General features: G+C 35.3%; 3 protein-coding genes across 5 annotated transcripts; 1 reads left to right on the top strand and 2 right to left on the bottom strand.

Moving 5' to 3' along the window:
- Positions 1–378: 378 nt before the first annotated feature.
- Positions 379–2034, bottom strand: LOC140770176 (basic leucine zipper 23-like). 2 transcript variants are annotated; one of them, XM_073111222.1, is made up of 2 exons: positions 1833–2034; positions 379–1450 (listed from the first exon to the last, which is right to left on the bottom strand). In XM_073111222.1, the coding sequence occupies exon 2, from the start codon at positions 1342–1344 to the stop codon at positions 667–669; it is 678 nt and encodes a 225-aa protein (XP_072967323.1). In that variant the 5' UTR covers positions 1345–1450; positions 1833–2034; the 3' UTR covers positions 379–666. The 2 variants fall into 2 exon arrangements, with proteins under 2 accessions (XP_072967323.1, XP_072967322.1); XM_073111221.1 differs by having other exon boundaries at positions 1783–2033.
- Positions 2035–4670: 2636 nt separating this feature from the next.
- LOC140770005 (probable glycerol-3-phosphate dehydrogenase [NAD(+)] 1, cytosolic) lies at positions 4671–8960 on the top strand. Its single transcript, XM_073110947.1, has 5 exons — positions 4671–5916; positions 6579–6800; positions 7910–8157; positions 8287–8426; positions 8611–8960. The coding sequence occupies exons 1-5, from the start codon at positions 5256–5258 to the stop codon at positions 8732–8734; spliced, it is 1395 nt and encodes a 464-aa protein (XP_072967048.1). The 5' UTR covers positions 4671–5255; the 3' UTR covers positions 8735–8960.
- Positions 8956–13264, bottom strand: LOC140770006 (uncharacterized). 2 transcript variants are annotated; one of them, XM_073110949.1, is made up of 13 exons: positions 13000–13262; positions 12633–12730; positions 12453–12535; positions 12195–12321; positions 12035–12095; positions 11751–11848; positions 11579–11663; positions 10786–10909; positions 10504–10605; positions 10291–10355; positions 9578–9659; positions 9428–9507; positions 8956–9341 (listed from the first exon to the last, which is right to left on the bottom strand). In XM_073110949.1, exons 1-13 carry the CDS (start codon positions 13194–13196, stop codon positions 9284–9286), a joined length of 1260 nt encoding a protein of 419 aa, XP_072967050.1. In that variant the 5' UTR covers positions 13197–13262; the 3' UTR covers positions 8956–9283. The 2 variants fall into 2 exon arrangements, with proteins under 2 accessions (XP_072967050.1, XP_072967051.1); XM_073110950.1 differs by lacking the exons at positions 8956–9341; positions 9428–9507 and having other exon boundaries at positions 9578–9718; positions 13000–13264.
- Between the last annotated feature and the right edge of the window lie 34 nt (positions 13265–13298).

The raw sequence follows: 13298 nt of genomic DNA, 5'->3' as shown, positions 1-13298 counted from the left end.
AATTCATCAGCAAATTTTATTTCTGAATAGGTTCCACTTAGATGCTGTTTTCTCCTGACACGGAAAATAAAATATAATTCAGTTCTATGTTAAGGTATCAAAGTAACAAAAATACTCCCTTAAATGTTGTCAGCTTATGCTGATTGGATGCTTGGAGAGTCAACAATGAAAAATGGTATGATAGTCTAATTTTATGCTATAATTACCAAAAAAAATGATTGCACTTCAGCACTCCTCCGATATCAAACCATAACCATGCAATGATTGAAATACATAAAACTAGTTCCACTATTTGGTATTATGATAGTTAACGGTATTAACGCCAACCAAGAAAATGTAGTGAGAAGGTTTTCCATTCTTAGAAAAGATTTCTAGGACTTCACAAAAAACAGAAGTCACATTTTATACCATGAAATGTGAAACAGCATAAGCACAATGTGTCATCTGGGTTATTTGTACATCATTCCAGAAAAGAGACATGCGATCGACTTACATCAACATGAAGCATACACTTTGCTAAGAAACATTCTTATACTAGGTTTACCATCTTCATCTACATCTATTGACTAAAATCTTCATTCCTGATGTTATTGCTAACTATTGTTATGAAACAAGAAGCTAACAAGATATTGAAGAGTTCAGACCTCGCCAATCAAGAAGCTCATTTCACATGGCTTTTGAAGCTGATGAGACTATGCTCTCTACAGCATCCATAGAGTTCACCACTTCAGCAATCTCCAAGTTCTGCGCCATGTCCAAATTTCGATTGATCTGGCAATCGACCACCGCAGGTCCACAACTCCCTTCCCAACCAACAATGTCTGAGTTCCTTGGAAAGCATTGTGCAGTGTCATTGCACCTTAAATCAGATCCATCACATTGCTTCTTGAACAGGAATCCACTTAATTCAGCATCAATCTTACCTCGGACATCTAACAGAAGGCTTCTCAATCTATGAACCTCAGCCTCAAGCGCCGCTTGCCCCTGCAATCTCCTCAGAAGCTGTTGATTCACAAGGCGCAATTTTTTAACTTCCTCCTCCAAATAAGCTGCATGTGCCTTCTTCTTCTCCCGATACTTGCGGACAGCCTCTCTATTCCCTAGTGGCTTCCGAAACTTCTTCTGCTCTTCTTCTCCACTCCTCTCTCCTTCATCCGTGGAGAATACTTGGGTGTGAGTGTGGTAGCATGTGTGAGTATGAGTAGTAGCTGCAGGTCCAGGGGGGTTGCATGTGTGGGTATGGGTGCAAGTTTTAGTATTCCTCAAAAATTCCTCAAAACTGCTTGTCATCTCCGGATTCGGCAAGAGAAGATGCCTTGAAAGATCAATCTCTCCGTCATCCATCGCTACCGCATGCACAGCTCAAGAGCAGGGTGAACTAAATTCCCCAACAAGTATTTCAAGCAACCTTCTTTTTTTTCATCGAATTGATGAAACAATTATAGTTTAGCTGATGAGCAAAGAGATGAAATATCTCAGCAATCCATGAACCCAAGTGTGATGAACAGCTTAACAAAACCATAGATTATTCAGGAAAACACATACAGCAGAACAAAAGAAATCGGCCAAGAAGCACAAAAAAGGAAAGAAAGAAAATTACTTTTTTCCCTTAAAATCAGAGAGAACTATACATCAGATATATCGGATTAGTGGTATAACATCAACGGAAATTAAACAAACGCCAGATAGGCCCACTAAGATCATAAAAGAGCTGCACCCAAATCTCATAACACATCAATAGGAACGAAAGGATCAAGCTTTTCTTCCAGATTGGATAAGTACCCAGATGGGGATTCGTCCTCAACAATTGAAATCAAGCATCAAAACGAGACCTTGCAGACGAAATCATTGAGTAGCGGCGCTCAGAGGTAGGCAATATATCAGCAAGAAGACCAAAATGGAGGAGTTTTCTCTGCCTCTCTTTTTAATTCTGACCTCTTACAAGGGAACAGAATCTTGGAAAGGAGAGATGAGAGAGGTGGGGTTGGGAGATGTGATTTTGATTGGATTTGGAAAGTGGTGGAGGATTCGCAGTTCTACACATCTATCAGAACTAGATTGGTTGATCTCGTTTTTAAGTATTGATTTGATTTAAGTAACTTGAACCAGACTAAGTTAATTGGATGATTAGATCTGAACTAGGGTAATAGTATATTTATTATTTACGACGTGATGTAAAAAACTTAAAAATAATTTAGTAATTTTGGAGGGAAATAAATGATATATAAATTTAATGGATAAAAATACATTTTTATTGTTAGGGTGGTTATTATTGTAATACAAATATTATATGGTGTATTATAACTTATAAATAATATTATAATATTTATATATTATTAATATTATAACATACGAATATTATAATATCATAATATGCATACGAGGACTTAAGTGTATATTTATTGGTTTATATAATATTTATAATAGTGCTTAAGTATATATTTGTTGACTTATATTATATCTATAATAATAATTTATAAACCTAAGTGAATATTTATCAGATATTTATAATAATAACTTTCAAGTTTAAGAGCATCTTTAAAAAGAGAGCTCTAAATTTAAAGCCCAATGAGCCAAAAGCCTGTTGCACTCTAATGCACACTGCTCTATATTTATTATTTAATTAATATAATATATATATTATATTTTAAATTATTTAATAAGTCTTCTTAATGTTATTATGTTTTAATAAAAATATATGGTTAGAAAACTCTGGACGATATTTTTATAATAAAACTAATATTTAATAATTTCATAAATAATTTTAAATTACTATTTTTTTAATTAAATACAACGAAATTATATTACACAAAATAAAATTAAAACAATTTAAAATAACTTAAATAATTTAATATTATACTCATTTTAAAGATCTCGATGAGAACTAATTATATATTCAGTAAAACTAATTATATATTCGGTTTAACTAACTAGATATTTAATAAATGATACGGATGAAATTTAAATTTTTGGATTAACTTTTTATATGGCAAATTTGGTATTTTTAAAAGTTAAATAGCATTTGAGCTACGCTCCAAATTTTAGATGGGGCTTCAAATGTGGAACTCTTGAAGCCCAATTGGAACTCCACCGGGCTCTAAATTTGGTGTTTTGAAGCTCCATAAGTGTATTTCTACTGACTTATATGATGTCTATAATAACAATTTACGAGTTTAAATATATATTTATGAGCCTAAGTGCATATTTATTAGCTTATATAATATCTATAATAATAATTTACGAGTTTAAATATATATTTACTAGTTTATACGGTGATATAGATCAAGTCTCATAATTTAAACCATATTCGATGTAATAGAATAAAAGTTTTTAACCAAACTCATAAATAAATAAAAAAAATGGGTCGGGCAAGTTGGAATAAACATATTTCTATGTTAATTATCATATAGAAATTCATATATGGAGACACATACGAAAATCTCGACTCATATTTAACAAAACTTTGATGCATAATGTGATCAGATTTTATTGAATCTTATTTTCACTCCTATCTATGACTATTTATTCAAAAGAAAATTAAAAAATATAGACTAACTATAGGGGTTATTTCTTTCACCTATGCCAATGAAAATAGAATGGCATTGATTTTTCTCATAATTATATAAAATATTTCTCCTAATTATAAAAAACATGGTCAACATTTGAACTTTGTTATTAGGCCTTGTTTACTCAGGCCAATTTACTCTCTCTTATTTTTAAAATAAAGTCTTTATTTTAAGAATAATTAATTTTATATTTATTATATTTTAAAATAATAGTGTAATAATTAATTTGATGTGATATAAAGTGGAGAAAATGGATAGAAAAAATGTGTTTTATTTCAAAATAAAATTATTGTGAATGTTCTTTGATTTAATATAAAATAAATCGATAGAATGTAATTATTACGATGTTGAGCTGTTATTCTAAAATAAAAAATTATATTCTGGAATAAGAAAAAATTATTCTTAAAGTAAAAGGAGGCTAAGTTTTTAGAGAAGAATATATAACTTAACTTCCTTTTCATGTTTCAAATAATATATAGTTTTTATGTTATTTTCATGAAGATGGTAATTCCTATCCATTTGGATTTGGGTCTTTACGGGCGAGTTTTTACTAAATTAGTCATCTTTCGCTGTAGCCGTAAGTAAAACACTAAATTTATCAACATTTTATCTAAGAAAATAAAATATTAATAAGTTCAGTCTTTTTCCATTGATCTGATTAGCATTTTATGCATACCAACCAAATAAAACAGACTTAGTTTAATCTATTTGTATTTCATCTAAATAATTCTAGATAAACAATTAATAAGTAAAGCATTTAATTTATATTAACCGTTGATACTATTAGTATTTTAATTTATTAACCTATATATATATATATATATATAACTTGTTAATATTTTTATCTAAAACTAAAAGTAAAATATTAATCTTATCAGTGTTTCTCAGATGAAACATATCCCTTAGTATTAACTTTGGGGGGTGATCCACTTCGCTAAGAAGAAGTTTGAGACTGGGCTATTTTTGTCCAAAAAAAAAGGACTCCTTTTATGGTTCGATCCTTGTTTGACCCTCAACAAGGTTTGATCTTTTGCTAGAAACGAGGAATACAAGTAGAGAGTGTTACCAAAGGTAAAAGCTTTTTACACGTTACGAAATCTATCCATCGGTAGATCTTTCTCCAGAGCCAAACTCAAATGAAAACACTCCCTTTCCATGATTGGACGGCGGCGTCGACGGAGTCCTCAATTCACCTACCTCAATAGTGTTGTTCCGCTTACGATTCGAGTTTTCTTCATTATTTTTTGGATAAAGACTTGGGTGGGAAAAGGTCATGAGGAAGGAGAATTAGGTCGGCCACAGCTTTGGACTTTCCGACGCGGGAGTTGGTGAGAGTTCTTTGCATTTAGCTAGGCGTTTTGAGTTTTGAGTTTTGAGTTTTGAGCGGAAGTCTGTGAGAGAATGCTATTAGGTTCTTGTGTGATTGTTCTTTGGAAAAAGACTTATGGTTGTTGGGATTGACCCATAATTAAGAGTGACCCAATTGTCAAAATCCAACCTTTTGGTGGTTTTATAAGTTCGTGGTGGATTGTTTGATCCCTGCGATCTGGTTTTTGAGTGTTTTTGTGTTGGTATTAGGCAGAAGTGTTGATCTGAGAACTAGATTATTCTAAAGGAGGGTTCTTTTCCTATTTCTTGTTGGTATCCTGGAAGCCGTCGGATCCTTTGTGGTGTTCTGCTTGAGAAAAGATGACTGACAACGTTGAAGGAGTTAACAGTTTACCTCATGCTAACGGGACTTCTCGTCACCTCTCCAATGGCGTGGAGGAAAAGCTCGATGAGCTTCGACGCCTTCTTGGAAAATCCGAAGGTGATCTGCTGAAGATTGTTGGTGTCGGTGCTGGTGCTTGGGGCAGTGTTTTTGCTGCCCTTTTGCAGGATGCCTATGGCCATTATCGTGAAAAGGTGCAAATAAGGATTTGGAGGCGACCAGGGAGATCTGTTGATAGGTCAACGGCGGAGCATCTCTTTGAAGTGATCAATTCAAGGGAGGATGTCCTGAGGCGCTTGATCCGGCGGTGTGCCTACTTAAAGTATGTAGAAGCGAGGCTCGGGGATCGCATTCTGTATGCAGATGAGATCTTGAGGGATGGTTTCTGCCTTAACATGATTGACACACCGCTTTGCCCGCTGAAGGTTGTGACTAATTTGCAGGAGGCAGTGTGGGATGCAGATATCGTGGTGAATGGCTTGCCATCCACAGAGACAAGGGAGGTGTTTGAGGAAATTAGTAGGTATTGGAAGGAGCGGATTACTTATCCAATTATAATATCCCTGGCAAAGGGTATAGAGGCAGCCTTGGATCCAATTCCACGTATAATAACTCCTACACAGATGATTAGTCGTGCAAGTAAGGCTTCCTTTTAATATGCATTTCGTTTAGATCCCGAGTATCTAATTATCTGATATGATACCTTGTTGTAGTGTTCAGTCGTCAGGCTTCTCATTCTTCAGAATGTCCTGCTCAATGTGAGATTATGCTATATATATATTTGGATCTTCTAGGCTGCAAGCCTGACTATGGGTTTATTAGTATCATCAATCTCTAAATCTAAGGCTTTAACCAGTTATATGATTTTTGAGATCAACAAGATGGTCTCAAAATAAAGTGAAGTAGATAATCGACTGAAGGTCATGTAATGACATTTGCAGCTTAGGTTCCAAATTGCCGTGGATTTCATCTTGATTTGCTAGGAGGTTGAAGATTCCATAATTTTTCATGTGCTTCTTAGCTAAATTGTTCTGAATCATTAGCTTATAAATTGATCAAATTTTTGGTTGAATAATGAAGATAAAAGTAATAGCTTATTGATTTTTGGACATCCTTTTGTTCTAATTTTTCGAATAAATGAAGCTTCTCATTTTCATGTCTCCATCATGTCCACTTGTATTTTATTTGGTATCACATACAATCTATCATTCTATCCATTGTTTCACCTCTCTTAACATCTTGCAGTTGTTTTGCTTCTTCTTCTTGGTGCTTTCTTCTGAGCATGAAATTTTGTTGTGCAGCTGGTGTTCCATTTGAGAACATACTCTACCTTGGAGGCCCAAACATTGCTTCAGAGATTTACAACAAGGAGTATGCAAATGCTAGAATTTGCGGGGCTGATAAGTGGAGGAAACCTCTTGCTAAATTTTTGAGGCAGCCACATTTCATAGTGTGGGATAATAGTGATCTTGTCACTCATGAAGTTATGGGAGGCTTGAAGAATGTCTATGCTATTGGTGCTGGTATATTTCTACACTCACATTCTTTAGGAGGTTTATTATCTCTTGATATTTCTTCTTTACATGTTATCAATTAAAATTTATTTTTGATCAAAATACTCGTGTTGTTTAATTAATATACGTATATGTATATGTAGTAATATTTGTTCAGAAGGGGCAACAACAAAAACCAATAACTTAACTATAATTCAGTACAATTTTATCACAACAATAGCCAGTATGAATTCTTTCCTATAATTTTAATTATTATAGAAATTAACCACTATGAGTTATCTCAACTTCTTATGATAATTACTCATGTTTCAGCACTTTTTCTGTCTTTTTCATCGTATTGAGTGCAACAAATGTCATTATGGCACCTTAAAACTCACCTCTATCATATCCTGATTGGATTGGAGAAATGCTAAGGTGAACTATAGTTTCAGGAATGTCTAGAGAAACTCTATTGGACAATGTTTCCAATGTCTCACAATGTCGAGAATAAAGTCTTGAATGGCACATGGTATTCTAGAGTATATATTGTTTCAAGGATGAACATAAACATTGTATATTAAATTGATTAACATGAAAAGCTCTGTATAGGTTCCTATCTCATTGGACCAGTAGAATTATATTCAGTTTAGTGTGTTCTTGATCCAAAACATGAAAATATTCATATTGAAGAAGGCAAAAGTACAAAAAGGAAGATTATAAAGAAAAGAATGTAATTCTTTGGATTGTAGAGGTTTAGGATATCATTGATTTTCTTCAAGTCCTTGATTTCTCCATTGTTAGTTTCTTTTCTTGTATCTCATGATCTTTTACAGATTTTGTACAAAATAACTTGGGCTGGTCACCCATGCATGTAAACTGTACTGTGTATCATATGTCTGCATGTTACCATGCTGACTCTGTTTCCTACATCACTTAAAATATTTATTGTGCTACGTGGTAGCAAGAAGTTTGAAAAAGAATAATTGCAACTTTATTTTCCTACAGCTCATAAACTCTAGATAATGCAATTGCGTACCCAAATTGTGAACTTACTGATGCAATTGTTCTGATGTATTTATCTATTTAGCAGTTCTTTTCTTTTAAAATAGCTTTCTGCTGATCAACTTGTATTTCTTCAGGTATGGTGGCTGCTTTAACAAATGAGAGTGCAACTAGTAAATCGGTGTACTTTGCGCACTGCACTTCTGAAATGATATTAATAACTCACTTGTTGGCGGAAGAGCCAGAAAAACTAGCAGGACCGTTATTAGCTGATACATACGTAACATTGTTGAAAGGCCGGAACTCATGGTATGGCCAGATGTTAGCCAATGGGGGATTAAGCCTAGATATGGGTGATAGCATCAAAGGGAAAGGGACAATTCAGGTCTGCCATTCGATCTTAGAATATGCTTTTATTTTTAAGCAGTATAAGAATGATATTGATGTGTTTTACAATACCATATGCATTTGTAGTTGAAGAAAATATTTGTTAAATGATTGTATTCTTGTTTAGGGTGTTTCTGCTGTCAATGCATTTTATGAACTCCTGAGTCAGACCAGCTTAAGTGTATTACATCCAGAAGCGAACAAACCTGTTGCTCCAGTGGAGTTGTGCCCCATCCTGAAGACACTTTACAACATTCTGATCAAAAGGTTCACAACTTATCCTCTTTAACATCTTCAGATAAGCTATTAGTAATCTTGAAACAAACCTTTTGGCATGCATATATGTTATAGTTCACCATTTCATTCTTTGCCATGCTTGCATAATTATCTAAAATACTGGTATGAATTGATTGCCTTACATTTGGCTTAATGTGTTTACTTGGGTTTGCAGAGAACTTCCAACACAGTCAATTCTTCAGACGTTAAGAGATGAATCCATGTATGATCCTCGTGAACGGATCGAGATGGCACATAATCATACTCTTTACAGACCATCACTTCTTGGACAACCTTGATGGATCATCAATCCAAAGGATATAATACAGTTGATAAGGGGTTCCTGTCATGGTGTTGAGTGAGCTTGTTGGAGCTGATGCATTTATTTCATCTACTCGGAAGTCATTTTTCTCAATTAGTTAAATTTTGTGTGGCTCAATTATGTACATATTTGTGTAAGTTTTAAATGTTACACTGGACCATAAATAGTATGTGAAATGCAACTGGAGTTTCCATTGAGTTGAATTATTTGGCCAAAAAGCTGTATACAAGATGGCTGGTTGTCCAGCAAATACATTTCATATGATATGCAGCAATAAGATAACAATAAGCTTGTCAAGAAACTACCAATGCCATGGAGAAAAACTTTACACTTTGTAGAGAATTGTTGGTTCAGAATTTAATTTTCTCTCTATGCTTGAGGAAAAAAAGAGGGATGGGGTTGAGGTTGTGTACATCTTCCAGCTTGCAGATCCCATGAAAGGTAGAAGCCCCATAGAATGTGAAAGTTGCATTTGTAAACTCATTGAGAAGTGAGCTATTGTAAAGACTTGATGATTTGGTAATTTTCATACATATATTCCCAATCCAATCTCCTTTGGATTAGTTTCAACCATCCATGGAGGCCTGTTGATAACAACATCAATAGCAATGTCAACTTCGAATCATAGGATCAGTTTACAGATCAAAGTATGGATGTGTATAGGATTTACTTGTTCATAACAAAATTTATCGTTCCTTTTGCGGCTCGCTCAAGGAGCACTTTCCTTGCTTCTATTGCAATCCCCTGTGGCTGCATTGTCGATCAAAAGTTATTTCTGCTCGAATGCCATATCATTATTTATTTTTGTCATGTAAAATACCTCTTCTGGAAACCAAACACCATGTTGTGTGCTTCCCTCAAGCAGTGCTAGAGCAAATGCAGCTGTTGAGTATCCCACCGATCTGATAGTTACCATTTAACAATATTTTAGTACCAAACTTCATCACAATAGCAGGCCTACCTGTGAGCAGTCATGAAGATAAGAAGCAATAGTTTTAAACTTCACACTCGTTGAAGAATGCACATAGCTTCTCCTTTATTAACAAATTTAAGACAGGTCCTTTGTTGGTGCATTCAACTATTCAAGCATCCTTACGCATATACTGTTTAAAAATGTGATTATGGTAGTCCTTATGTGATTGTTATGCCCCTAGCAATTAGGGTAAACGTCATTTTGAATTTTTCTCCTTCCTCCAAAGAGATTCTAGAGTAGAACATGGTGCATTTACCCTCATCCTTCCCCAATTTTTATTCACGGCTCCTTCTGTGGTCTGTGTGCCATCCAAAGGCTCCTGCAGGAACCTTCTTATAAATAGTTCAAGATGAAACTCAGATGTCACACAAAATCAGAATCTACCTGAAGAACGATTCCTAATTTATATGTAACAACATTCAGGCGATAGCAACTCCTTTTCCAGGATAGATGTATATAAGGAAGAGAGAAGATGAAAGATAACATGGATGAGAATAAAGATACAAAACCTCTTATGAAAAGAAAAAAAAGAAATAGTTCTTTCAGTAGTTATAACTTACACAGATAAGCTCTTATGCGTGAATAAACCAACAGTATTTCGTCCATTTGAACACTCCAAGTCTACCTGTACAAGAAGCAGCAACCTATTTGATTGAATAACTATATCTGTAAGTAAAAGGAAGCTCATATGCAAAAATATACGAGCACACACATTTTATGAAGGTATGAATAAAATATTTTGCATGCATATCCAGTAAGTACCAAGTACTTACCCTTATAGATATACGTTCTCCTGCAATTCCATCAACTGCTCGCACCAAAGGGTCTATGAGTTGAACCAATTGTTGGACTTTACCTTTATCTCTTAGAATATCCTGAAAATTGAAACTAATTGGTTTAACAGTAATCATATGGATCAGGCACTTTAACGTGCTTAAAGATATAAAAACTAATGATGACCACTAGAAGTATGTCTATCATAATCTACACTAACAGAAGAAATTATACTGGATCAAAGCAATTATGCAATAAAATTACGAATCCAAGAAACATACAGCAGGAAGAAAATCTGCAAAAGCTTTCATTCCCCAATTCCAAAAGAAGGGTGCAGTACCAAATCGAGCGCTAACAGTTGGGACACCTAAAATCTCATGAGTGCTCCTAACTTCCGGCAAGTTCCTGAAAAATATATCCTAGTCAAAAGGAGGTATGAAATGCTCTCTCGAGTGAAGAATGGCAACTGAAAGGGAAGAATAGTCATAAAATTGGATCAAATGAAATTATTCCGAAGCTGAAAGAACCGATGCTGTTTCTTTACATAATTCTCTTACATTCTTTGGTTATATTTTCATGCAAGCTAGTACACAGACATAGTTTGCATTCAATGACCCTAAAGTCTGATGCTGAAGAAAAACAAATCTAGAAGAATAATTTACGGAACACTCTTTACGATGGGATAAAAGGATAACAAAATAATAGTAGAATCTAACAGGAATACACTCAATTCTTTTGGTAATGGCTCTTTCTGGAACACAAAGAAATAGAAATGCTTCTAGAAATCTAAAGTCAGAGGTGACACACAGAGAGATCATGTAATTGATGCTTGTGCTTTAACTAGACTGATACACCACAAATACAAATGAAAGCCATTATTGTCAAATTAATCATTAATATGTTATCCAAGTTTTAATCAATGTAGTGTTAAATACATACATAAAAGATAAGGGAATGATATATTTTATGAGGGTTAAACAGCTACTTAGAACCTCTTAATGACCCATAGGGCTGAACTATGTCTTAAAGTTGACGATCCATACATCATAATAAGTTATGCCTCAGTCTACTTACAACAAGTAAACATCTCTTTTTCTGACCCCTTTTCCAAAGTCAATGTTAAGTGCTCCACTGTAAGGCTTGAGTTTGATCTTTTCTCCTGGTTAAAAAATTAGATTATTTGAGCTACTGTCTGCTCTAAAAGAAATTCTAAACATAGGAGGAAAATTTATAATTGCATAATCACCTTTATTATAAGCAATAACATCCTCTCCAAGCAGCAGAAGACTTGTTGCCAATATTGTTGGGCCTGCACCACCAGAACCTGCAGTGTAATAGAAGAATCTGAAAAAAGAAAATATTAGAAAGGTAGCACATATAAATTAGTGGGACCAAGAAATGAATGAGTAGTTGCTTCACGGATTATGAACACTTGAAGGCACAACAATCATAAATCTTTTTCAAGAAATTAAGATAATATTTGAGAGTCCAAGACAGAACGCAATGCTCGTCAAAAAGTTACATATTGACCTTAGCCTCTCTGGTTCACCATTTTCACTTTTCACATACCGAACAAGCTCAGCTGCCATAACTGTTACAGGAACAAGCATACCATATCAGAAAATAAGTAGGAACTATCATTTATTTAATCCCAGAATTTGTGGAACAAAGAAGGCTCATAAGGGAATACTATTGCTCACTCCAGGATATATTCCAGCGGTCGTAATAGCTGGAATACCGGCGGCTACTGCCTCTTCATGGTAATTTTTCGCTCTCAAAGAATAGTCTGTATCATCACAAACATCAACATATGCTGTCTGCTTGGGAAAAGGAAACAATTCTTTGTAAGGACTCCTAATATGAGAAAAGATAACAACTAAACTGGAGTTAAATGCAACTACATGGAACCTAATCTACATATAGAATACAAAAACTCTGACATTTTCACCTTTGTCGATAGCGCCGCTTCCAGGACAGTGCACTCCTCCTTGCGTTGAAAAGGCCCAGCTGCATGAACTACTAGATCCACATCTGAGATTTTAAAAAAAGAATACATAGATTCATGTAAAGGGGGGGACTCTAACATATGAAATTAAAGCTACCAAACAATTTGGAACTCATTTTGCACCTTTTAGAGCTGCTTCTAACATGCTTGGATTGTCAATGTTAACTTCAATGAACTCAGAATTTTCTCCAAGCTTAGATACTAAAGCAGCACCTCTCTCCCTGCCAAAGCATTCAATGCACATTAGCACACACCATTCCAATGCCAAAAGATAGGGTTTTTTTTTTTTTTTTTGTGGTCACCCTTCTGCAGAATTACTTGAGATAAATTCTCGATTCCCAGCACATTGGCCCTGTTCCAATTCTAGCCTAGAGTAGTACCATAAGCACCACATGAATCGTTCGAAACAAGCTCAACAACCGGAAGATTCTCTAAAGATTTCCTCCAATTCCAAGGAGGGGAAGAAGAACGCAGCAAAGAAGAAGCTCACCGATTCCTCCCGGCGACGACGATTTGGAGGTCGGGGGAGAGCTCGGAGAGCGCGGTGGCCGTAGAGCCGCCGACCCGTCCAGTTCCACCCAAGACGAGAACCCGAGATCTCCTCCCGCCACCGCCGCCGTTCCCACCATTCTTCGAAATGGCAGCGGGAGCGGGAAGGCTCGGGAGGCGTAGGGTGGCTCCCGCCATGCTTGCGTTCAGTTCACGAGCGCGAGGAGGAGGGTAGGTCGAAAGGATTGGATTGGAATCTTATCGGATTCCAAGTAAGACGATGACGAGCGACGTGGATGC

This window comes from Typha angustifolia, chromosome 11 (genome assembly GCF_048772165.1).
Source record: "Typha angustifolia cultivar Huaian chromosome 11, ASM4877216v1, whole genome shotgun sequence".
In the NCBI taxonomy this organism is placed as follows: domain Eukaryota; kingdom Viridiplantae; phylum Streptophyta; class Magnoliopsida; order Poales; family Typhaceae; genus Typha; species Typha angustifolia.
The sequence above is the reverse complement of the archived record's forward strand: the minus strand, read 5'-3'. Positions and strand labels throughout refer to the sequence as shown.

Bases quoted from the DNA above. Each gene is read 5' to 3' on its own strand.
- LOC140770005 (XM_073110947.1), top strand. From the start codon at position 5,256: ATGACTGACAACGTTGAAGGAGTTAACAGTTTACCTCATGCTAACGGG. The intron at 5,917-6,578 runs GTAAGGCTTCCT...TTTGTTGTGCAG, and splicing joins ACAGATGATTAGTCGTGCAA to CTGGTGTTCCATTTGAGAAC. The intron at 6,801-7,909 runs GTATATTTCTAC...GTATTTCTTCAG, and splicing joins TGTCTATGCTATTGGTGCTG to GTATGGTGGCTGCTTTAACA.
- LOC140770176 (XM_073111222.1), bottom strand. From the start codon at position 1,344: ATGGATGACGGAGAGATTGATCTTTCAAGGCATCTTCTCTTGCCGAAT.
- LOC140770006 (XM_073110949.1), bottom strand. From the start codon at position 13,196: ATGGCGGGAGCCACCCTACGCCTCCCGAGCCTTCCCGCTCCCGCTGCC. The intron at 11,664-11,750 runs GTGATTATGCAA...TTTTTTAACCAG, and splicing joins TGTTATTGCTTATAATAAAG to GAGAAAAGATCAAACTCAAG. The intron at 10,910-11,578 runs GTAAGTAGACTG...TATATTTTTCAG, and splicing joins AAAAGAGATGTTTACTTGTT to GAACTTGCCGGAAGTTAGGA.